The sequence below is a fragment of the Panulirus ornatus genome, chromosome 59 (assembly GCF_036320965.1).
Source record: "Panulirus ornatus isolate Po-2019 chromosome 59, ASM3632096v1, whole genome shotgun sequence".
Taxonomy (NCBI): domain Eukaryota; kingdom Metazoa; phylum Arthropoda; class Malacostraca; order Decapoda; family Palinuridae; genus Panulirus; species Panulirus ornatus.
This window is the reverse complement of record NC_092282.1, coordinates 11,238,033-11,264,151: the sequence shown is the minus strand read 5'-3', so window position 1 is coordinate 11,264,151 and position 26,119 is coordinate 11,238,033. Positions and strand designations below refer to the sequence as shown.

Sequence of the window (26,119 nt, the reverse complement as noted above, 5' to 3'; positions counted from 1 at the left end):
TCGTTTGTGTACGAGCTCGTTGCTGCTATGATGTGGGTGGTATCTTCGTCTTGAAGGTTCTTATAAAGATGTGGGAGAGAGAGAGAGAGAGAGAAAGAGAGAGGCCTTGTCCATGTTGGGTCTCAGCACAGAGGAAATATATTTTTTTTTTCCTAACATTCACAGCGTCTGTGGATGAACTTGCTTAGTGAATTTGTGATAATCGTGTGCTGCACTGTGCACGTCTGGAGATAATTTGATAGGTCAAGATGAACTGTACATTTAGTTACAGAATTACTGCTGAAACAGAATTCATGGTTGCATCAATTCATTTCTGATTATATTTTCGAGGGGAAATATTATGAGAGAGAATTTCCTGGAGGCAAATTTGTGGCTGCAAAGGAGCAAACTTGTAGATTAACTGAAAAAAAAAAAATCTCGTTGCGAGGAAAAATCCTGATATCCTTTCTCAAGGTACTACATGTATTTTTTCTCTAGATGTAGCACAAGATTTGCATCTACGGCTCTCATTTTCTTGATTTCTTTCTATTATTTCGTATTTTTTCCACAAAGGCTCTTCATATGATACAAATCAACTCTTCAAGGTTAACACAGAAAAGTATTTTTGTCTAAGTTGCCCATACAACATCATTCTCTGTAGAATATCCCGTAATCGTTCTCTTTGGTTAAAATTCTTTGGGAAACTGCTATAAAGCTCACCCTGACTGTCTGAACAGGTTGCAAAACCTTACGTTGATTACAGCAGTAAAAATACATATCTGAAGAACAGAGAAGAATTATGGATATCAGACGCAAAAGCGAAAATCCTTTGATAAAAGAAGTTGTTCTCAATCAGGAAAAGTATTCAAGAGATGTGTCACCTAGAATGCAGAACTTCTATAGGCTGACTTCAAAGGAACCACAAGGGGTGGATTCATCCTCCTTCCTCCGTTGGAGGAAGAGTCATTTGCTGCAATAGATCACTTAATAAGGTATATGTCCTTCAACACTGTGAACAATATGGCTTTCACCAGCATGAACAATTTTGTGTTCTATAAGTAATTATCTGGGAGGTCATTGGTAATGTGGCCACTACTGTGGCTTCTTTTGGCAATGTATACATTCATTTGAATTCTCTCCTTTTGTGAATAGCTGTGTACTGCACTAATTTGTCCCTTTTGGAGAAGGTCTTTTGGCTTCTCTTCTGTAAATGGCAGTGATGCACTAAGTGACCCCTCTAGGAGATCTTTTGGCACTATGGCCATTATTATGGTCATTTTCCTGTATGAGTGGTCACATGGTTTACTATGAAATACTTTTCAGGATGAAGGACTTTTGATAATGTGAACCCTTATGTGGCTTCACTCCAGTGCTGCATTTAAATAAATTTTCAGGGAAAGTTCCTTTTAGCACTGTAACCATTCATTTGGCTTTTTTTCCTGTGTGAATATTTATGTCATAATAAATCAAGTCTAAGAGGAGGCCTTTTAGCGTTGTGAAAATCTACATGGTGTCTCTCCTGTATGAACAGTGAACAGTCATATGCTACACTAGACCACTCCACCAGTAGAAGGTATCTTGGCTCAGTCAGCATTCAGGTGGCTTACCTCCTGTATCAGTAGCCGAGTGCTCCACTGGACTATTCCTCTGGAAGAAGGACTTTGGGATAGTGGAAATATTTGAATAGCTTCTCTGCTGTATGGACAGTCGTGTGCTTCATCAAATAAGTCTTCACAGAGTGAACATTCATGTGGCTTCTCTCCTGTCTGAGTAGTCGTAATGGTTTTTATTCATGAGAATTTAGTGTATGTGTGCACATCATTTCATGAATTGGAAAAAATGTAGTATTTCAATTTTTGTGCACTGATGGAAAGCCAAAATAATTTGTTGCACAATGAGAGGATTATAAACATTTTTTATTTAAACATTTCCACGTTTATTTTGTATCAGTTTCTAGAAACTTTCAAGTACAATATAGTCTTCCCATGCATGTTAAATTCTTATCTCCATGTTCATCATTTTTATTTTTCTAACATAAAGCTTATTTCACACCTTACCCTGTTCCATCTCAGAATTTCTCACTATGAAGAAATCCTCTATGTGTTCCTTTAGTATCAGGCAGAAAAATCAGTAATATCTTCCTTAAACAAGGATGTTCTTGATCTATCAGACCATTATATGGTTTTATTGTATTACACAAAATATAGCAATTTTAATACTTTTCTCATATCAGACATTACATTGTTTGCCTTAATTTCTAACAGAGTAAATGAGTTAATATATCTTGTAAGTGTACTTCTAGATTACCAGTACTTTACTGGCAAAAGTTTCCCTCTGGACTTTATAACCATGTGTGTAAGATTCAGTAACCCTATGTCCTGTGGACAGATGAGCCATACATCTAGTGTGCAAGGTTGTCAGATTGTTTTTACCATGAACAAAGCTGAGAGTATATCCACCAGTTTGTAAGCTTGAGCTAGAGAAGCAGGAACAGATGAAGAATGGCCATATTTGCTTACATTCATTCTCTAGCTGTCCTGTACAATGCACTGAAATCTGAGTGCTCATCCACAGCAAAGCTGTACAGACTGTTAAATAATTTCCCTTCACCACTTCATATGCCTTGGTTTAACCCACTAACAGCAACTCACCCCATGTACCACATCACTCGATTTCACTCTGTCCATGCACACCACTCATTCTCCTGAACGTTCAGGCCCCAGGGACTTGCAAGCTGCTTTCATTCTTGGTTCCCCCCCCTCCTCCATGTTTCCTCCACTTCTAATATATATATCCATTTATTTAGCCTCTCTTTTCTCAGTATCTCCACATATTCAAACCCTTTCAGTTCACCCTTGTCAGCCCTTAGTCATAGTCCACTGACCCCACATTTCTCACATTGTCATTCCTTACATGATCAACCCTTCTCACACCACGTATTTTCCTTTAACATTTAATTTCCACCATGCCTAATCACTTCAAATCTTTTGCATTCAAAGACTAAAATTCAAATTCATACCATCAGAGATGCCCATTTTTGCCCTCTGTTCCTTCCACACACTCCTCCTTTGCCCATGATCTTTGGCCCCAATCCCACCCATAGTTTCATCCACTGACATTTTCGCTCCTAATCATCTTTAAAGCATTCTGCTTCCTCCAGGTTCTCTCCTTTCAAAATCAAAATTAAACCAACCTGTCTCACCCCTTTGCTAAAATTCAATACCTTACTTTTATTCACAATAATTATCAACTTCCTCCTTCCTCACACTCTCCCAAATCTGGACACCAACTTCTGTAGTTTTTCTCACAAGTCCGCCACCAGAGCAGTGTCATCTGCAAAAGCAGCTGACTCACTTCCAAGGATTACCCCCCCCCCCTTTTTTTTTTAAGCATACTGCAGACCTGCAACTCTCAAGATCCTTGAATTTACCTTCCCCACCACCCCATCCATAAATAGAATACAAATAAAGAATATACATATCACATTTGATTGCACTCTATCATGGTTTTGGTGACTTTAGCTAAATGCTTGTGCGATGAGATGAAATAGTAGCCACTAGATATGTGTCTCAGAGATTCACGGTCAAATGTAGAGAATTAGCTTTAAGTAAAACAAAAGTCTTTCTGTACCTGTAAAATGATAACCTGCTAAGGTACTTGGTCTAACCCAACCAATATAATTTATGAGTTATTAAATCAGCTATATCAAACATGGCTTAATGAACAGCCAGCCAGCTAATATGCCAATATGCCATATCGGCATAGCATGCAACTACCTAAAAAGGTTGAAATTTATACGAGCTAACCAACTTAGTATGACTGGAATTGTTAGTACAAATCATCTTGGCATGCAACTGTCAAGTGTTCAGTGGTGGAGTGTTATGGAATTCATGATGACTTTTCTATGTGCATTACAGTTATGTCTCCATGGTTCATATGCTACGCATGTAAGACAGAAATTTCTCATACTTGAAAATCTCATTTTCTTGTATCTTTCTCTTGTTCAAAACTATCCTTGAACAGCAAAACTGAAGGAGCAATATCTGGAAGTGGAAACCTGCCACTACATTCTGTTAAGACTTGTTGATCCTTCCATGTCTTATTAAGGTGAAGGCACTCAGCTTATCCCTAGGCCCATAACTAGCAAAATTACTGAAACTTACATGCAGCTTACTCACGTGTTGGGCAATTTCTGAAACATGACAGATACAGACAAACATCATCCTTAACAGTTTGTCCTTTTCATCACTAAAATAAGAGAAAGCTGGAAACCAAACTACATTTAAATCAGCTTTTCCACGCAATGAAACCTGACATTTGTTACCGCCTATCATTATCTTGCATTTCATTACATTAGAAAATAACAAATAAGTGAGGAAAGTCAGCAAAAGAAACAGGTTACTAGTGACCTAAAGTAAGGTCTATTTCTGATTACCATTAACCAAGCTGATTCATACGCTTAAGTCGATGAGCTGTTTCAACAGAAACAACCGTTTACTTCAAAATTTTTAAGGCTGTACCATTAAACTTTTAACAATCATAGAAACAAAGCTCCATAATATTGATACAGTAAGCTGTATAGATGACAGTCATCTGGCTACATTCAGTAAAAACACAAATCAATCACCCTTCACTGCTTTGACCAAAGAGGACTCCATGTTGAACATTCATTTAGCATGGACAGGGACATTATGAGCTGCTCAGGGGCAAAGTGTCCTGAATGAGAAAGTCTGTTATCAAGTGGTGGCTCTGGGAATATTGATTTACTTACGCAGTTCATTAGTGGCCATTGACTATCAGCTGATCTTTTGGCATGGTTTGGTTAATTTGTTTCATTGTAATTAAACCACTATCCAACTTATCCATGTTAAGAACAATTCAGCATTCAGATCTTCACTGCTGTTAAATCATGCTGCCATCACATCTGGGTTATAAGTGTTTTCCTTAAATTCAATATACTTGTCTTTTGGGGAAAATTCTGATGAAGACTACCATACCTGAAAAGAAAAATTCATAAAGTTTTCTTACTGTATTATTAGACTTAAGGGCAAGTTCCATAATCTAATACCCCTTGCTTCAGCAAGGTAGCTCCAGGAAATCAGACAAGAAAGGCCACATTCATTCACACTCAGTTTCTAGGTGTCATATATAACGCACCGAAACCACAGCTCCCTATCCACATCCAGGCCCCAAGATGTTTCACATGCTCTGGTTCAGTCCATTGACAGCACATCAACCCCAGTATGCCACATCATTCCGGTTCACTCTCTTCCTTGCTTGCCTCTCACCCTCCTGTATGTTCAGGCCCCGATCAATCAAAATCTTTTTCACTCCATCCTTCCACCTCCAATTTGGTCTCCTGCTTCACCTTGTTCCCTCCACATCTGACACATATATCCTCTTTGTCAATATTTCCTCACTCATTCCCTCCATATGCCCAAACTATTTAAACACACCCTCTTCTGATCTCTCAACAATACTCTTTTTATTTCCACACATCTCTCTTTCCCTTTCAGTACTTACTCGATTAAACCACCTCACACCACATATTGTCCTCAAACATTTCATTTCCAATACATCCATCCTCCTCCATACAACCCTATCTATAGCCCATGCCTCGCAACCATATAATCATATAATACTGTTGGAAGTACTATTCCTTCAAACATACCCATTTTTGCTCCGAGATAATGTTCTCTTCTTCCACACATTCTTCATTGCTCCCAGAACCTTCACCCTCTCCCCACTCTGTGACTCACTTCCACTTCCATGGTTCCATTCGTTGAACACTGCATAACAAACATCTGGCAGAACAGTTCAGTTCAGGTGTCCTAAGTTCATTACCAGTGAGAATATTTTAACACTGAAAATCAATACCTTAAGACTTCAGGGATACAGATGAAAATTATAATTATGGTAATGTCAAAATTGAAACAATTTTCAGAATTTTTTAGACCCACTTAGACCATCAGCTCAGACCTATTTTTGCAGAAGAGTTAACTTCCATGTAGTATAGAATATAACCATTATCATCTGCAGAGATTAATGAACGTGCAATTACAGGATTAATTTTGAAATATAAAGAATTATCCAAACAGATTCTCAGAGGAAATGGTGGAAGTTTATGAGAATATCTATCCTTTGAACCATTTTTTATAAAGGCTCTAAAGCTCCAACACAGTTGTACCCCTAAAGGTATTTTCTTTAATTTTCAGATCACAACCTATAATTCAACTTTTGTGGCAGAGCTATTCAGTGAAAGTTAAAAAAATAATATATACTATAATCAACTCAAACTTACCGATAAATGTAAAGCATACTAAGATTATCATAATCCATATCCAGAAGTTACAAGCCCGTTTGTTGTACTCGGCTAAACGAGTGGATTCAACCTTGAGATGTGTCTGATTCGCATCTGCATGCTTTGATGATTTCTCAAGGATCTGTTGTTAAAATGTTAATGCTAAGAATCTCAGTAAATTACAATCAGTGACATCTGTTACAATATATTTTAAGATAATAAATCAATCAAATTTGAAAATTACTCTCATGTCATATAATTAACAATTTTATACAACAAACTGGAAAAGATATACCTAAAGTTAATACAGCCACTTATTAGTGAAATATATATGTATGTATATATATATATATATATATATATATATATATATATATATATATATATATATATATATATATATTCCCTGGGGATAGGGGAGAAAGAATACTTCCCACGTATTCCCTGCATGTCATAGAAGGCGACTAAAAGGGAAGGGAGCGGGAGGCTGGAAATCCTCCCTTCATTTTTTTTTTTTTTTTTTTTTTCCAAAAGAAGAAACAGAGAAAGGGGCCAGGTGAGGATATTCCCTCAAAGGCCCAGTCCTCATCCTCTGTTCTTAACGCTACCTCGCTAATGCGGGAAATGGCGATTAGTATAAAAAAAAAAAAAAATATATATATATATATATATATATATATATATATATATATATATATATATATATATATATATTCTTTTCCTTTAAACTATTCGCCATTTCCCGCGTTAGCGAGGTAGCGTTAAGAACAGAGGACTGGGCCTTTTTTGGAATATCCTCACCTTGCCCCCTCTGTTCCTTCTTTTGGAAAATTAAAAAAAAAAAAAAAAACGAGAGGGGAGGATTTCCAGCCCCCGCTCCCTCCCCTTTTAGTCGCCTTCTACGACACGCAGGGAATATGTGGAAAGTATTCTTAATCCCCTATCCCCAGGGATAATATATATATATATATATATATATATATATATATATATATATATATATATATATATATATATATATATATATATATATATTTTTTTTTTTATTTTTTTTTTTTCATACTATTCGCCATTTCCCACATTAGTGAGGTAGCGTTAAGAACAGAGGACTGGGCCTTAGAGGGAATATCCTCACCTGGCCCCCTTCTCTGTTCCTTCTTTTGGAAAAAAAAAAAAAAAAAAAAAGAGAGGGGAGGATTTATATATATATATATATATATATATATATATATATATATATATATATATATATATATATATATACATATATATGATAGTAGTGCATCACTCACATCTATATCTTTCTTGATAATCTTATTGGCAATCTTTGATTGCTCCTTCCACTCTCGTGTCATTGTGATCATGTCTTCCACCATTTTATCTCTCTTCTGTTCATCAGAGAGGAGCTGACCCTGAAACTCTTCTACACTGATGTCACCTGATAAACCCTCCTTTTGGTTCCGTAGTTCATTTTCACCACTGGGATCTGAAGTAACACATAACCTTTGAGTGCATTCAGTTACAATAACTAGTCAATAAAGACAGAAACAATACAAGGGTTGTACCCTTCAAGAAATGTTTTTCAGCAATAAATATTCTACAAAAATTTGAAGTTTTCTATGGCTCCTAAAATGAGTGAGAGATTTAGACAAGATTTTCATACACAAAATAAATTTCCTATTTCAATTTCAATTTGCTATGAGATTTTGTACTATAGACATGTACATGAAGTGCTACTGAGGAGAAAGGCTGAAACAGATCTAAAAACTGAAAGACATGAGTGTGAGGAATTCGAAAAATTTATTTTAAGTACTCATTTTATTTGTTGTGGTGGTTAAACTGTGGGCATGAAGGGTCTTAGGATATGTTGAAATGGCATTTGTATTGTTGTAGGAATGGGTGATGTCAGGGGCATAGATAGTAGAGCGTGACTCACATATGTGCAGGAAGTCTTATTTAAGATGGGTATATGTCTGATGGGGTGAAGTTTACAACTAAGTTAAGAGGGTAGTTGTTTAGTGCTACATGGATTATTTCAGTATATGTATGTTTTTTCAGTGTTATATTTGTTTGAGGTAGGGGATCTGGGAGTAAAAGTTTCTTAAGTGTAAGGCAGGGATAAGCTATTCATTTATACTTGGGGTTGATGGTTACTTATGGATCACTTTAGATGAAAGGGTTCCAGTGCTGTTGCATATATGTATATATTGAAAAAGATCACATTTGAGTGCCTCCTCAAGTAAATTCATCTTATCCACAGGGAAGTGAAACACAATATGTTCCCAAGTGCACTTTCCTGTATTGATCACATCATCAGAGGAGATACAAGAAAGAAATATCAGTCAGTTGATAAACAACAAAGAGACATAGCTACATCTCTTCTTTGTTTATCAACTGACTTTTATATTTGTTGCTTGTATCTCCCCTGATGATGTGATAATTACATGAAAGTGCCCTTGGGAACTTATCATGTTTCATTTCCCCATGGATAAAAAGGAATATATATTTATATATATATATATATATATATATATATATATATATATATATATATATATATATATATATATATATTTTTTTTTTTTTTTTTTTTTTTAAACTATTCGCCATTTCCCGCGGTAGCGAGGTAGCGTTAGGAACAGAGGACTGGGCCTTTTTGGAATATCCTCACCTGGCCCCCTCTGTTCCTTCTTTTGGAAAATTTAAAAAAAAAAGAGAGGGGAGGATTTCCAGCCCCCCGCTCCCAATATATATATATATATATATATATATATATATATATATATATATATATATATATATATAACAGACGAAGAATGGCCCATCCACTCATATACACATATATATACATAAACACCCATATACATACAGATACATATATCAACATACACACATACAGAGACATATACATATGCACATATTCATACTTGCTTGTCTTCATCCATTTCTGGCGCTGCCCTGCCCCAAAGGAAACAGCATCACTACCCCTTGCTTCAGTGAGGCAGCACCAGGAAAACTGACAAATAAGTCACATTCATTCACACTCAGTCTCTAGCTGTCATGTGTAATGCACTGAAACCACAGCTCCCTATCCACATCCAGGCCCCACAGACCTTTCCATGGTTTACCCCAGATGGTCACAATACAAAAATGAACCTTAGTTCATTTAAGATACTTACCCAGACCTAATAAATCTTGCCGTAATCTGTTGGTGGTCTTAGCATGAGCTCGTTGGTGTATTTGTTGTGTGAGGGTGTAATCACTAGTGGTTGCTGGTCCATGTGGGATCATCTGAGTGGCCGTGCCAGAGTCTAGCACTTGTTCCTAAGCAAAGGAATAAGCAGCATTGTTGGGTAACAGAGTTATAACCTACATATTCATTCATAAAAAAGAATATTTTGTGGTAAAGCCAGATCATCATTATTTGCAAAACAGTGTGACTTCAATTTTACTTCACTCTTTACACTTTGAAAGGAAAAATTTATAGGAATATGTTATGGATGGTCCACTTTATTGAAAATTTTAGCTCACACTTCATGCAGTTATACATAAAATACTCACACAATTTTCAGCTTCCAAAACACCTCTCAGAAAGTCCACTTGCCGCTTATAATGCTTCAGGGTTTCTTCATTAGGTGCACTATAATAAAATATGAAGATTAGTTTTCATTAGGTAATGGAGTTGGCAGTGCAGTACTTTGCTTCAAGAGGTAATGTATGTAGTGATTGTGAAACCTAAGATACTTTGGGTAGTATACATCCTTGTGTTGAATGTGGTTAGTTGTGATGAATAGTTGTAATTACAGCTTTATAAGTAACTGCTGCCCACAAAATAGTTACCATATATGATTTCCTACGATGGGATTTTATCAAAATGCAGGCAGGGCTAGCTCTTAATGCTCACCACATTACTTTTCTTGATCTATGTATATGACTTACCTGAAGGTATGGACTCCTACCTGAATATGTTTGTAGATGATACAAAGGGAAGGGAAAAGCAAGGAGGATTGCATTAACTTACAAGGGGAACTAAACAGACTTCAAAGATGGTCTGATCCATGATTGATGAAATTCATTCCAAGACAGTGAAAAGTAATGAGGATGGGACAATGTAAAAGATGTCAATATGAAATCAGCTTCAGGATTCTGTGTGTGAGTAAGACTTGGGGGTGGACATTGTCTCTCATATGTCACCAAAGTCCCTTATCAGGAGAACAGTTAAAGAGAATAACTGTGTGCTGGCAAATAGCTTTCAAGTATATGGATAAGGAAATATTCAACAAGCTGTTCAAATCATACATAAGATCAAAAATAGAATATGCTTTTTAAGTTTGGTCACTGCACCTAAAGAGCACAGTGAGCTAACAGAGAAGGTCCAGAGGAGGATAACAAAGACAGTACTAGATTTACAGGGAATGACCAGAGGCTTTAAATTGGCCCCCCGTAGATGAGAGCAAAATTAAGGGTGACCTGATCACTGCCTTTTTAATTTTTCAAAACAGATTAGTGATGTAGACATTGAACAGTTCTATGTGGGATGTAGGGATGGAGCAACCACAGGACATAACTTGAAATTAAGCAAGGAACTTCTAGAAAAGATACTTTTATAGTATGAGAGTAGAGGTTGAATGGATGATTAAAGACATGGTTAATGCAGACAGCATACAAGAATTTCAGAAGTACGATAGCAAATGTTCAAGAGATGAGGCCCCACAAGTGTCAAATTCCCTCGATGTAGAGTACAAATAGGTAATTACAAATATGTAAATACATGTATTGCTTGTGGACTAATAATATTTCTCTCTACCACCATGCATCTAACATAGCTGTCAATCTGAGGTTTTACTTTAAATGTTTTACGTTAACCTTTTCTTGTTTCTTGGTACAACAGTGAATAGTCTTTCTAACAGTCTTGGTGGACTTCAATGCCTTTTGTTTGTTGCTGTATTTGTATTATGTAGTATTATCATTTTTAGACAGTAAAGTTTAGTTGTTTCAGCCTCTTTTGCTCCAGCTCATCAGTTTTCCTTGTGATAGGTTTCTGTGTTCTTTCTAGCTTTCTTATTTCCATTTGGATGACTAGTGACCATACAATGCAGCAGTAATCAGTTTTTGCATCTTATACATACATCAAACATTTTCATCATTAGTATTTTTGTCTCTCATTATGAAACTTCTAATTATAATACCTCTCATTATTTGGCATGATACCACTGTCTTATCATTTTACTCCCTGAATAAAAGTTTCTCTATCTATTTCTTCCAATATCTATGACACCTGTTCCCTTCAGGAACTCCTTTAAGGGGGGTGGCCATGGCAAAAGAGCCTCCATAACTGGTGAGCTTCATTACTGCTTCTTAGGCTTTAGTGCCTCACCCTTAACAGGCCGATGCCTGGGAGCAACTCTGATACAGTATTTTCAAAGGCTCTTTCCTAATGTTTCTACTCCTTACTTCTACCTGATGTTCGTACTTCATGTTCTAACCTACTACTTTTGTCTACTTTTGTTCCCATCTAATGGTCATACCATCTACTACTAAATGCTCCTGTCTAATGCTCCTATGTAATACTTTTATCTATTGCTCCTACCATCTTGCAAAAAAGGCAGAGCTAGTGCACAGTGCTCTGCATGAAAATTAAAAGATACAAAGTGAAGTGTTGGCAATTGTTATATGCGACAAGGAGATTGTATGTTTGTGGGCAGAATGCCAGCAGCCCATGTGTGGGTGAAGCAGAAAGAAAAGACAGCTACCTGCAGCTTAACGACCAGTGAAGTGCTGGCTCACTGAGCAGCTTTCACTAACCCACTCAATGCCCAGTTGGGTATATCTCACTGGTAATACACATCCCTTTTCTGCGACTGCTTACCAACTGCTCCTTAAATAACTTCTGGATCTTTGACATTTTCTTTATATCTTTGTCTTTCCCATTGAGCTTTTTTCAGGGAGAAGCCAGTATATTGTGAATCATTCTATAACTTAATCTATAACTTAATTGCTCAAATATCTGCTCATTTAAATTTCATCAGGTTCTCTTCTGTCCATCTGTAGATTATGTTTAAGACTATTCATAGTCTTTATGTGCTTCTGATCTTAGTGTCTCACCTACTCTCATGTCACCTGCAAAACACCTAATTACACTTACCTTTACTTCTCTGTCTGTGTCCATGATCATAATTACAAATTACTCTAGAAAGAATGTCCTCTACTTCAGATATGGATCCATGGTATTGACAGTAAGTTGTTGTTTGATGCAGTAATAACTGCAGTATTGATGGAGATAAGTTAATGTGGTGTGATTCAATTATTTTATCAGACTGTATTGGTAATTAAGGAAAAATATCAGATAAATGAAAAAACTAACAGCTTTGTGAATACAATGACAATACTGATAGAACAAATTCAAAAAATTCAAAAAGCATTACTTCAGATATTACCATGGAAAGTTCTGTATGGCCTAGATGTGGAAAGGAAGCTGTGGTTTCAGTGCATTATACATGACAGCTAGAGACTGAGTGTGAACGAATGTGGCCTTTGTTGTCTTTTCCTAGCGCTACCTCCCGCAGATGTGGGGGGAGGGGGTTGTTATTTCATGTGTAGTGGGATGGCGATGGGAATGAATAAAGGCAGACAGTATGAATTATGTACGTGTGTATATATGTATATGTCTGTATATGTATAAGTTGAGATGTATAGGTATATATATTTGCGTATGTGGACGTGTATGTATATACATGTGTATGTGGGTGAGTTGGGCCATTCTTTCATCCGTTTCCTTGCGCTACCTCGCTAACGCAGGAGACAGCACCAAAGTAAAATAAAATTAATAAATATTATTGTTTTAACACGAAAACTACACACAAAATTATCCAACATATGATGAATCTGACATCAGATCTGTTGAGTTTGATTTAATGTGTCACAAGTACATGTGTAAGTTTGATACAAATGTATCACAAAACACCAGTGCAAAAATCTGTATCTTAAGGTTTTTGTTTCAAAATAATGATTGCACACCATCATGAGAATACTTACTTGGGACTCTTTTCCATTTCTGGAATCTTCTCCAGTAGCCAGCCTATGTACTGCAAAAGATAAAGGCACCTTTATTATTTTGAAGAGGTTCTGCAAGATCTTCACCATAAACTTTGACATGAATAGATAAAATATAAAGCTATCATCAATCAAATTTTTTCCAATCAAATTCGTCACCTTATAGTTTTAAGGCAAGGTGACTTACATTGATCCATTTCCCTCAAAGGCTCGGTTCTTTGTTTTTGATGCTACCTTGCTGATGTGGGAAATGGCAAGTATGTATGAAAAAAATAATATATATATATCTTCTTTCCTTTCAAATTATTCGCCATTTCCCGCATTAGCAAGGTAGCGTTAAGAACAGAGGACTGAGCCTCTGAGGGAATATCCTCACCTGGCCCCCTTCTCTGTTCCTTCTTTTGGAAAAATTAAAAAAAACAAAAACAAAACGAGAGGGGAGGATTTCCAGCCCCCCGCTCCCTCCCCTTTTAGTCGCCTTCTACGACACGTAGGGAACACATGGGAAGTATTCTTTCTATCCTATCCCCAGGGATATATATAAGAGCAAGGTTATTAGGTACAGTAGGGTTGAGGGTAAAGTCAGTTGGGAGGTGAGTTTGAATGGAGAAAAACTGGAGGAAGTGAAGTGTTTTAGATATCTGGGAGTGGATCTGGCTGCGGATGGAACCATGGAAGCGGAAGTGGATCAGAGGGTGGGGGAGGGGGCGAAAATTCTGGGAGCCTTGAAGAATGTGTGGAAGTCGAGAACATTATCTCGGAAAGCAAAAATGGGTATGTTTGAAGGAATAGTGGTTCCAACAATGTTGTATGGTTGCGAGGCGTGGGCTATGGATAGAGTTGTGCGCAGGAGGATGGATGTGCTGGAAATGAGATGTTTGAGGACAATGTGTGGTGTGAGGTGGTTTGATCGAGTAAGTAACGTAAGGGTAAGAGAGATGTGTGGAAATAAAAAGAGCATGGTTGAGAGAGCAGAAGAGGGTGTTTTGAAATGGTTTGGGCACATGGAGAGAATGAGTGAGGAAAGATTGACCAAGAGGATATATGTGTCAGAGGTGGAGGGAACGATGAGAAGAGGGAGACCAAATTGGAGGTGGAAAGATGGAGTGAAAAAGATTTTGTGTGATCGGGGCCTGAACATGCAGGAGGGTGAAAGGAGGGCAAGGAATAGAGTGAATTGGAGCGATGTGGTATACCGGGGTTGACGTGCTGTCAGTGGATTGAATCAAGGCATGTGAAGCGTCTGGGGTAAACCATGGAAAGCTGTGTAGGTATGTATATTTGCGTGTGTGGACGTATGTATATACATGTGTATGGGGGTGGGTTGGGCCATTTCTTTCATCTGTTTCCTTGCGCTACCTCGCAAACGCGGGAGACAGCGACAAAGCAAAAATATATATATATATATATATATATATATATATATATATATATATATATATATATATATATATATATATATATATATATATATTTATTTATTTTATTTTTTTTATTTAAAAAAATATATATATTTATATATATATATATATATATATATATATATATATATATATATATATATATATATATATATATATATCTTACTTGATTGCCTTTTCCCGTATTAGCAAGGTAGTGCCAGGAATAGATGAAGAAAGGCCACATCCACTCACATCCATTCTCTAGCTGTCATGTGTAATGCACTGAAACCACAGATCCCTATCCACATCCAGGCCCCACAGACCTTTGAATAGTTTACTTTGGCTGTTTCAAATGCCCTGGTTCAGTCCATTGACAGCACCTCGACCCTAGTATACCACATCACTCCAATTCATTCTATCTTGTGCATGCCATTTACCCTCCTGCATGTTCAGGCCCCAATCACTCAAAATCTTTTTCACTCCATCCTTCCATCTCCAGTTTGATCTCCTTCTTCTACTTGTTCCCTCTGCTTCTGACATATGTCCCCTTTGTCAACCTTTCCTCACTCATTCTCTTCATATATCTTACCCATTTCAGCACACCCTCTCCTGATATCTCAGCCACACTCTTCTTATTACCACCTTTACCCTTTCATTACTTACTTGGTCAAGCCACCTCACACCACTTGTCCTCAAGCATTTCATTTTCAACACATCCACCCTCCTATGCACAGCCCCATCTTAGTGCATTTGAAGAACCTTTGTTTCGTTGTGGAAATGTTGAGTGTTTGTGGTTGCCAGGCATCCAGTGATTATTCCAAATGCAGTATTTAATGAGGTTTGCAGCTTTGTTATATTTGCTTTTGAGAAGATTGAAGACCAGGTAGGTGAGATATAGTTTAGAGTCGAGTGATTAAATTGTTTGTAGAGGATGCTAAGGAATTCTTTTTTGTGATAAAATCTGGTGCCAGTTAGTTTTCTTAAGGAATTTAATTTGTGTTGCTTTTATGTTAATGTTATTTATAAAGGGAGTGAATGTCTCGTGCATCATATGTGATGCTTAGAATGGTTAGTTTTATTCAGTGGGAGTGATTGTCCATTAAAGGTGAAAGGGGGCTGTGAGATAGAGTTGTGTCTGTATTGGGTTAATAGAGCAACTAAAGACTTCTTTCGAGATACAAACCCTGTTCTGAGTGAGCCATTGTCCCAGTTGTAGGTTCTGTACGTTTGTTGCTGCAACTGTGATGTCTGGGTGTTGTGATGTGATCGTGCGGTAGTTTTGATATGAAAGGATTGTTGTGTTGCAGTTTTCTTGAGGTAAATGGAGTTCATGTAGGAAGAGATTGAAGTAAGTTGGAGAAAGAACTACTCCTTTGGAACTCCATTGCAGAGATACATAACATTACTGCATTTTCCATCTGGAATACACACTTATCAATTTTCATCATATTCATTCTTCCACTGAGGGCAAATGTGTGTGTGGATGCACACATGTGTGATTATTGTTTGTGATCACTAATTGTGTTGTCCCATCTCTTAAGCTTGTATTTATCTATGAGTACTGTGTAATTACTTATTTGTGATAATCTATTTGAACTGTACCGGGAGCAAGTTTTACACATATGGGGCCTCATCTCTTGAACAGTCTCTACTACTGTGCAACCTTTTAAACATCTGCTGGATGCTGTCCACTTTTACCTCATCCCTTTTCAGTTTATATCATTCATCTACCACTCTTGTACAATATAAGTACGGCTTTACATCTTTTTTAACAAGTTTCTTACTTAATTTCACCTTATGTCCTTTGGTTGCCCTATCCCTACATCTTTCAAAAAACTGTCCACTGTCTACATTGCCAATCTTGTATTAAAACTTGAAGGTTGTGATTAGGTCACTCCAAAATCTTCTCTCTAATGTAGTGGGCAAGTTTAAGGCTTTTAGCCTTTACCTGTAACTCATATCTCTTAAAGCTGGGACCATCTTTTGTTGCCTTCCTCGAGACTTTTATTATCAACCCTTTGTGGTGTGCTTCTTTTGGTATGGTTTGAGAAGCACATCCTACTTTTGGCTTTATATAGGATATGATTAGCTTCAAATACATCCATATGCCTATACTTGAAAGCTATTCATATATTACCTGCATACCTTTTTTCTCCATTACTATTCTCCTTGTAGGGGACTCTATAATAACAGGCTGAGAGACAGTTTTAACTCCCAATTCCCTCCCATACTCAGAATGCTGAAGCTTATTTCCTGTTAGATAATAATCATATTGATGCCTTCTTTCACTCTGTCCAATCCTCATTTCTTTACTTTTGCTTAAGTTGAATTCCATTAATCACATAGCAGACCAGCTTTAGGGGTCCGTTTAGGTCCCTTAAAAGTTGATGGAATCCTGCTTGATTTTCTCTTCCTTCATGACCTGTACTTCATCTTTACTTTTATTTGCATACACACACACACACTTGTTCTTATTATTATTATCATTATTTATTTATTATACTTTATTCATTTATCATACTTTGTTGATGTCTCCCACGTTAGCAAGGTAGCGCAAGGAAACAGACGAAAGAATGGCCCAACCCACCCACATACACATGCATATACATACTCTTCCACACATGCACATATACATACCAGTACAATTCAACATATACATGTATATACATACACAGACATATGCATATATACATATGTACATAATTCATACTTGCTTCCTTTATTCATTCCCGTCGCCACCCCACCACACATGAAATGACTCCCCCCTCCCCCTGCACATGCGCGAGGTAGCACTAGGAAAAGACAACAAAGGCCACATTCGTTGACACTCAGTCTGAAGCTGTCATGTATAGTGCACCGAAACCACAGCTCCCTTTCCGCATCCAGGCCCCACAAAACTTTCCATGGTTTACCCCAGACGCTTCACATGCCCTGGTTCAGTCCATTGACTGCACGTTGACCCCAAATTATTATTATTATAATAAAATTGTAGTTTGGTGTACATATCTTTTTCATCCCCTAAATACTTCTTATTCCTTAGTCAAGTCCTATGTGCACCTTACCAATTATGCTAAGGTATCGTATTCCCCTTGTAGCTTGCATATTCCCTTTGCTCTCTCCTTTATGCTTCATGCTTTTTTCCTATCATCTAGCACACAATCAAGCCATCAGAAGCTGTATGAATTGTCTGTTTCCACTCAAATGATACACTGTCCTCTGTTAATAATTTTACACATAAAATACACCCAACCAGACCTATGTTTGCAGCTTAAATGTAGTGACCATAATAAAGCTCTTATAATCACACATCTACGTATTAACATACCACTAATTACAGGACCAAGATTAAAAATGAAACAAATGATAGTGTATTTGAATAAACATTATTAATATCTGAAGAAATTCCTCTACATCGACACTGATTTACAGTGATGAAATCCACATCAGAAATGGTCATGATATTGTACAAATATCTTCATTTAAGCTCCCGCTATGATTAACTAGGTATGATCTGAGGATCTTACAGTGCCTTTCATCCCATGCTAAGTGTTCATTTATTTTGTCTGCAATATATAGCAATTTTCATTTATATCTAACATTTGCTTGCTATATTTGAAGCAAAGAAAAACATGCATGACTTTCCAGTATTTCATATCCCAGTATATCTGCATGTTTAAATACTCAAGAAAAAATACATAACTTAAATTGCCAGAATTTTGATTCAGATGTACAGATGAGCAGCTTCCAACTTCTTGCATTATTGTAAACACTAAAAGTTGTACAACAACACTCACTTTCATGATTTTTTTTTTTTTTTTGTCGCTGTCTCCCGCGTTTGCGAGGTAGCGCAAGGAAACAGACGAAAGAAATGGCCCAACCCACCCCCATACACATGTATATACATACGTCCACACACGCAAATATACATACCTACACAGCTTTCCATGGTTTACCCCAGACGCTTCACATGCCCTAATTCAGTCCACTGACAGCACGTCAACCCCGGTATACCACATCGATCCAATTCACTCTATTCCTTGCCCTCCTTTCACCCTCCTGCATGTTCAGGCCCCGATCACACAAAATCTTTTTCACTCCATCTTTCCACCTCCAATTTGGTCTCCCACTTCTCCTCGTTCCCTCCACCTCCGACACATATATTTCTCTTGGTCAATCTTTCCTCACTCATTCTCTCCATGTGCCCAAACCATTTCAAAACACCCTCTTCTGCTCTCTCAACCACGCTCTTTTTATTTCCACACATCTCTCTTACCCTTACGTTATTTACTCGATCAAACCACCTCACACCACACATTGTCCTCAACCATCTCATTTCCAGCACATCCATCCTCCTGCGCACAACTCTATCCACAGCCCACGCCTCGCAACCATACAACATTGTTGGAACCACTATTCCTTCAAACATACCCATTTTTGCTTTCCGAGATAATGTTCTCGATTCCACACATTCTTCAAGGCTCCCAGAATTTTCGCCCCCTCCCCCACCCTATGATCCACTTCCGCTTTCACGGTTCCATCCACTGCCAGATCCACTCCCAGATATCTAAAACACTTTACTTCCTCCAGTTTTTCTCCATTCAAACTTACCTCCCAATTGACTTGACCCTCAACCCTACTGTACCTAATAACCTTGCTCTTATTCACATTTACTCTTAACTTTCTTCTTTCACACACTTTACCAAACTCAGTCACCAGCTTCTGCAGTTTCTCACATGAATCAGCGCTGTATCATCAGCGAACAACAACTGACTCACTTCCCAAGCTCTCTCATCCCCAACAGACTTCATACTTGCCCCTCTTTCCAAAACTCTTGCATTCACCTCCCTAACAACCCCATCCATAAACAAATTAAACAACCATGGAGACATCACACACCCCTGCCGCAAACCTACATTCACTGAGAACCAATCACTTTCCTCTTTTCCTACACGTACACATGCCTTACATCCTCGATAAAAACTTTTCACTGCTTCTAACAACTTGCCTCCCACACCATATATTCTTAATACCTTCCACAGAGCATCTCTATCAACTCTATCATATGCCTTCTCCAGATCCATAAATGCTACATACAAATCCATTTGCTTTTCTAAGTATTTCTCACATACATTCTTCAAAGCAAACACCTGATCCACACATCCTCTACCACTTCTGAAACCACACTGCTCTTCCCCAATCTGATGCTCTGTACATGCCTTCACCCTCTCAATCAATACCCTCCCATATAATGATATGGTATTAAATATACACATAAGCTTATCATTATGCATTATCAGAAAAATCTGTTTTACATGATTTCTTGTTTGTTTATTTGTAACTGAACAACATGCAAACAATGAAGAAATCCCTCCAACCTGCCTTGATGATACGAAGCAAAAACTCTTTAACACAGGATGTTAAACTAGTAAACATCATGGCCACCTCAGCTTCAGGCACTATTTAGTGTCTGCCACTTATAAGCAGAGTTTATCTGAAAATGCATGGGTTGAATTGGAACAACTGGGGTCGATATCCAGTCAGTGGACTGAAATGGGGAATGTGAAGCATCCAGGGTAAACCATGAAAAGTTCTGTGGGGCCTGTTTGTGATTAGGGAATTATGTTTTTCTTATATCACACATAACAGCTAGAGAAGGGATGTGAGCAGATGCAGCCTTTCTTTGTCTGTTCCTGGAGACAGTGATCAAGCACGAAAAAAATACATATATCTATTACTGGTATATACATGAATACAGTGAAACATTAATTACATGTGGGATGTGCTTATCATATGAATGCAAAATTTTATGTTCAGGCTGCACCGCTGCAAGTGGTACTAATACATACATGTTCAGTATTGGTGAGTTACTAAAATTTACCTACTATAATCTTCCTTACAACCCGATTGAGTTTCTATTATGCCCAAGTTTCTGTCTGGTATCGTTTCTCCACATCTTTTTTCATGTACTGCTCAGCATCATGTGTCCCTTGACCTCTACCCTCTTCACATATATAAGTTAGGGCTTCATACACATCAATTGGAACTCTCTTGGCATTACCAGCAAAGTAAATCATAGCTTGTTGGTTACCAATGAGATTCCAAAGATAAGAGGCATTCTCTCTCATTTTGTGCTGCACATAAATTTTGTCTTCTTGGTCCCGAGAGAAAGCACAGTAAAGGTCTAACTTTTCCTCTTGTACCAAAGCTTCCCATTCATCTTTGAAGAAGTAATCTTTGTTTTGATATCTGCAACCAAAAATCAAAACTATGTCCTTATGACAGCCACTTGCTACTCGCTCTTGAATGTATGCACGGAAAGGGGCACATCCTGTTCCAGGCCCAATCATAATCACAGGCGATATGACCTCAGCAGAGGGACTGGGGAAGGTTAAAGTCCCAGCCTTAATCCAGACTGGCACATAACTTCCCACTCTCTTTCTAGCTATCCAATTTGTACACAAGCCCAATCTTGGACGCTTAAGAACAGTACGATACTGAACCACAGCAACAAGAAGCTGAGCTCTGTTTGGCACTGCAAGGTTTGAAGAGGCAATAGAATATGGTCTAGGCTTGATCTGAGGCATAAGATCAAAAAGGTACTCTATAGGAATATTATTCTTCGTGTGAGGGAAGTCTGCTAATACTTCCATAATGGTTCTCTTGGGTCGAGTGCAATAATCAAACAGAGCTTCTTGCCCCTCTGCAGATGCAAATTCTTGGAACTTTTCAGTCTCTGTTTCATCCTTTGAGAAAAATGCCAAGAGCTCAAAGAAGTATCGTTTAGGAATGGCCTGGATATCAAAATATCTCTGTACACATTCCCTCATTGAGCATGGCCTTGGTAGTACAGACTGTAGAGGTAAAGAAACATTTGGATCATTTGATTCTAGATAAAACTTTTGTTCTGGGTTTAGTCCAAGAACATTCATGAATTCATCAACATGTTCTTCTAAGTTCTGGGGCTGTACCATAAGAACATCACCTGGTTTATGTTTCGTTTTTATATGGGTTATATCAAACTCTATAAGTCTCACATCTTGAAAGTGATCACAAGAGGTAACTCTTCTGTTCATGGTTACCTCTGCAAGGCATGGGTTAGCTGCAGAGGCTTCCTGTTGTGACTCAGACACACAAGATTCTTGAACACAACTTCTGTCAGTATCCACATCCTTTACATATACTAGTTTGTATTTTGGTGGCAGAAGCAAATTAGCACTTAAAGGTTTGAGGCCTTCAGGAAGAGGGTACATTTCCATCACTTTGCTCCACCAGTTTTTCAGCCAAGGATCTATTACAAAATCAGATCCTAAGTCATGCTGATCATCCCCAAGACCAATCTTCAAAATTGGTTGGCCACCTAAAAATGTCAGCAAGTTATTCAGTCTCTTGGCAGCATAATTAAATTTCTGATATGATGAATCCCCAAGTCCTAAAACACCAAATTTAAGGTTGGTTAATAGCTGTCTGTTTTTCCTCTGTGACCAAAGAACTTTGAAGAAGTTTTTCATGTTGTCTGGGTCATCACCTTGTCCTGTGGTTGAAGCAACAAACACCACCAATGGTTTCTTGGGTAATTCCTCAGCTGGAAAGTCATCCATTGCTGAAACCACAGGAGTAAAGTAGTAGCGATAAGCCTCCCTTCCAATTCTCTCGGCTACATCCTGCGCTGTTCCTGTCTGACTCCCATACAGGACTACCATGATCCGATCCTCCATCCACTGGAAGAAAATGGCAATGAAAATGAGTTATTAGATTTGGAAGAACTTTATGACATTAAAAATAAACCAGAAGAATTTTAGTTGTCTGTGCCATATTCTGAATATAAATCATTGCCATTTTCTGTCAGAGTGGATTTTGTGTTTCTATGTAAATATAAAAACGTTACTATAAAGATATTACTGCGCATATGTGTGGGGTTCAAGTCTAAAACACAGTGAGATTTTGAAAATGCAGTAAAACATAGCAGTATCAGACAATCTGATAAAACTAAACAAATGCATTCAACAATATTCTGTTTCATGGATTCCCAAACATATTGAATCATCAAATTATCCATATCTTTCAAACTTAGGGAAAATTTAACTTCCTCCTTATAATCCACGCCATACTTATAGTTCTTTATCCACATTCACTTTTAGTTTCTCTTTCCAGTAAAATTCAATATTCTGATTATTTTAATAATTTTTTTGTGAGAATTATTAATTTCTCAGAGGTTTGTGGAACTTGGCTGTGGATAAGGTGCTTTGGTTTCTATGCATCATGAATGTCAGCTAGAGACAAGCTATTCTCCCTCTGTTCCTGGCGCTACCTAGAAATGTGGGAAACAGCCAACACATATGAAAAAATGAGGGAGTAGCATGTCTTATATCTACTTTGGATAATACCTTTTAAAGTGCCATCTGTTGAGATCACACATAACTACTTTGTTAATTTTAAGGGTAAAGTGAGGTGTTTTAAAATCAAATAAGTATGATCCTTAGAATACAGCTGTCATTCCTATGCACATAAGACTCTGCTCTCTCTCTCTCTCTCTCTCTATATATATATATATATAATATATATATATATATATATATATATATATATATATATATATATATATATATATATATATATATATATATATATATATATATTCATTCATATTTATTTATTTATTATACTTTGTCGCTGTCTCCCACGTTAGCGAGGTAGCGCAAGGAAACAGACAAAAGAATGGCCCAACCCACCCACATACACATGTATATAAATAAACGCCCACACATGCACATATACATGCCTATATATTTCAGTGTATACAAACATATACATATATACACATGTACATATTCATACATGATGCCTTCATCCATTCCGACCACCACCCAACTACACATGAAATGGCACCCCCTCCCCCCACGCATGCACAAGGTAGTGCTAGGAAAAGACAACAAAGGCCACATTCATTCACACTCAGTCTCTAGCTTTCATGTGTAATGCACCGAAACCACAGCTCCCTTTCCACATCCAGGCCCCACAAAACTTTCCATGGTTTACCCCAGACGCTTCACATGCCCTGGTTTAATCCATTGACAGCACGTTGACCCCAGTATACATATATATATATATATATATATATATATATATATATATATATATATATAGATAGATAGATAGATAGAATGAATGATCATACTATCCCATGATGATAATTAACAAGGTGAAATCATACTTCAGTAGGAGTGCATATAAATTTCAGTTAACATAATTCTTCTATACATGTGGCACAACATGTTTCGTGAAGACAATCCACCTCATCAGGTGTCAGTACTTAACAAAGTTATTTAAATCCCAACATCACAACAGAAAACCACTGTCTAGCATCTCCCATTACAGACCACCTACTGCCTGGGTTGGCTGGTCATAACTGTTAAACGGGAGAGATTCATGACTAATAGCAATGTGAAGCTAAAAGCGACAGTTGCCAAAATTTGATATACATCAGCTATTAAGGGGAGATTGTATGAGATTTTTATAGATATTGTTAATTTTCAACAAGTCTTTTACTTTCGAATCAATAATTTAACCCCACATTTACCTTGATGCTGTTAACCACACAACTGTCACCTTATATGATACAGCACATTAAAATACATTCCTAAAAAAACATGATTCACAACTTTTACTTTTTTTTACACTATTACCACTGCAGAATAACAGCACTCATTATCCAAAACTGGTTCCAGTGTTTAGACAAAACTGGTTACATACCATAACAAATTATCCAAGCCATGCCCTGGCAGTCTAATGTATTCTTCATAAAGTTCACTATCATTGCATATTAAAGTCATTGTTATTCAAACTTAGATTTGTGACGCCCCTACCCCGAATCTCATACAATATAGCATCAAGTTTATTTTATCCCTTTTACCACATTTTTAGATGTCTACATTTTGCCACCTTGCTAATACTGACTAATTAAAGATAAAGATATTAAAGATAAATGCATGAGAATTTCTGTGACTATAATACACTCAAGAATATGGTGGCATCCAAAGGATAACTTTCACCACCAATCAGTAACATTTCAAAAATGTTCGAGTTCTAAAAACCCTAACGTTAGGCACTTCTGGCTAACGATGTGCTAATAAGTAAAAAGCAGAGGCAGGAACTGTGGTTGGGCTCCTTTTGAATCATGAGATATTGATAATCATCCGGGAAGAAGTGAGTTACACGTATAAATAATGGTCAGTACGTGGTGGAGCATACTGGAAAACACCACAAACCTTTTCAAAAGTCCAGTTTTTCTGTTTGTTGCCGTTTGCCATTTGCTGGGTCTCTTCAAGAAGGCGAATGAAATTTATTTCTAGTCTGGACCTAGAAATTGGAGGATCCATCCTGTGTATATGAAACTCCAATTGTTACTTAGTAAAGGCTTTCATACAGTGTGTTATGGTACCACTCGTTATTATCGCGGAAGAGCATTTCGCTCTTACTTTGAATAAGTGAACTGTAAGTGGTAATATCTTTACTTGTGCATTGTCAAACTAAATTATGTTTTTTATAAGTGAGTTAGGTTAGCAAGTTGCAAAACATATTTTTTTTTCCTAAGAAATCTATGAATAATAGACCGAGCCGGATAGGAAGTAGTGAACGATACGGTGCACTCCGATGGAAAATTTAGATTGAGATTTAGGTAAGGAAAGAGGAAGCAATATCAAATGGAAATTATCTTTAAACCGATAATACTCTCATCAATTATCGAAACGAACAAAAGAGAACCTCCAGGCAGAAAACAATTTAGTGATTTTACGGAAATTACTAAATACACGAAGTTGGAACGTTTGTAAACAAACCATCCATGATATGGATATTTTTGACTGAAATGCGACCGAACTTGTTGACATTAGGATTACCAGGGAAGTCGTATATAAAACGTCGACAACCTTAGGTAATCTATGTTACACGTCACTAAATGTTTGAAAATATCAAGATATTATTGAAAGATGTCTCAACTACTCAATTTTATTTGTATTTGTTCAATTTTTGCGTTAAACTTTATGCTCTGACTAATCAATAGTCAATTTTCATATTTTTATCAGTCATGGATTTAGACTAGCTATTTAGGTTATCAGCATATCCATATTTCATAAATAAGCTTCTAGGCATTTTCAGGGCATACACGTTCGGAGAACTGACGACTTTTTACGTAGCTTCGGCGTTTTACATAGTTTTGATGTTTTTTGGCGAATCAGCTGGTACTGGTCATCTACATAGGATTAATGTAGCATGAACATATTTGTCACGTTTTACATTGCCCTCCGTATGAGTCGAATTTCTGTAGGAATGTCAGAAATGAAAGAAGGATACAAGAACACGGGTAAGACAGCGATGTTAAATGTTA

The 26,119-nt window shown here is 37.2% G+C and overlaps 2 protein-coding genes across 5 annotated transcripts in view; one reads left to right on the top strand and one right to left on the bottom strand.

The window, feature by feature from the left end:
- LOC139767326 (uncharacterized) overlaps window positions 1-26,119 on the top strand; it is a 206,833-nt gene that overhangs the window by 147,756 nt on the left and 32,958 nt on the right. The gene's annotated exons all lie outside the window — the stretch shown is intronic.
- On the bottom strand, window positions 1,892-25,261 carry LOC139767334 (NADPH-dependent diflavin oxidoreductase 1). Of its 3 annotated transcripts, XM_071696655.1 has the most exons (8): window positions 25,002-25,140; window positions 22,262-22,454; window positions 13,316-13,365; window positions 9,842-9,920; window positions 9,460-9,604; window positions 7,573-7,766; window positions 6,281-6,422; window positions 1,892-4,976 (listed from the first exon to the last, which is right to left on the bottom strand). In XM_071696655.1, exons 2-8 carry the CDS (start codon window positions 22,328-22,330, stop codon window positions 4,930-4,932), a joined length of 726 nt encoding a protein of 241 aa, XP_071552756.1. In that variant the 5' UTR covers window positions 22,331-22,454; window positions 25,002-25,140; the 3' UTR covers window positions 1,892-4,929. The 3 variants fall into 3 exon arrangements, with proteins under 3 accessions (XP_071552756.1, XP_071552755.1, XP_071552754.1); XM_071696654.1 differs by lacking the exon at window positions 22,262-22,454 and having other exon boundaries at window positions 25,002-25,248; XM_071696653.1 differs by lacking the exons at window positions 1,892-4,976; window positions 6,281-6,422; window positions 7,573-7,766; ... (1 more) ...; window positions 9,842-9,920; window positions 13,316-13,365 and having other exon boundaries at window positions 18,101-22,454; window positions 25,002-25,261.

What these genes read in the sequence shown, in the direction of transcription:
- LOC139767334 (XM_071696653.1), bottom strand. Translation starts at nt 25,112, where the DNA reads ATGGATCCTCCAATTTCTAGGTCCAGACTAGAAATAAATTTCATTCGC. An exon ending in AAAACTGGACTTTTGAAAAG is followed by an intron (nt 22,455 to 25,001) that starts GTTTGTGGTGTT and finishes ATTTTCTTCCAG; the next exon opens with TGGATGGAGGATCGGATCAT.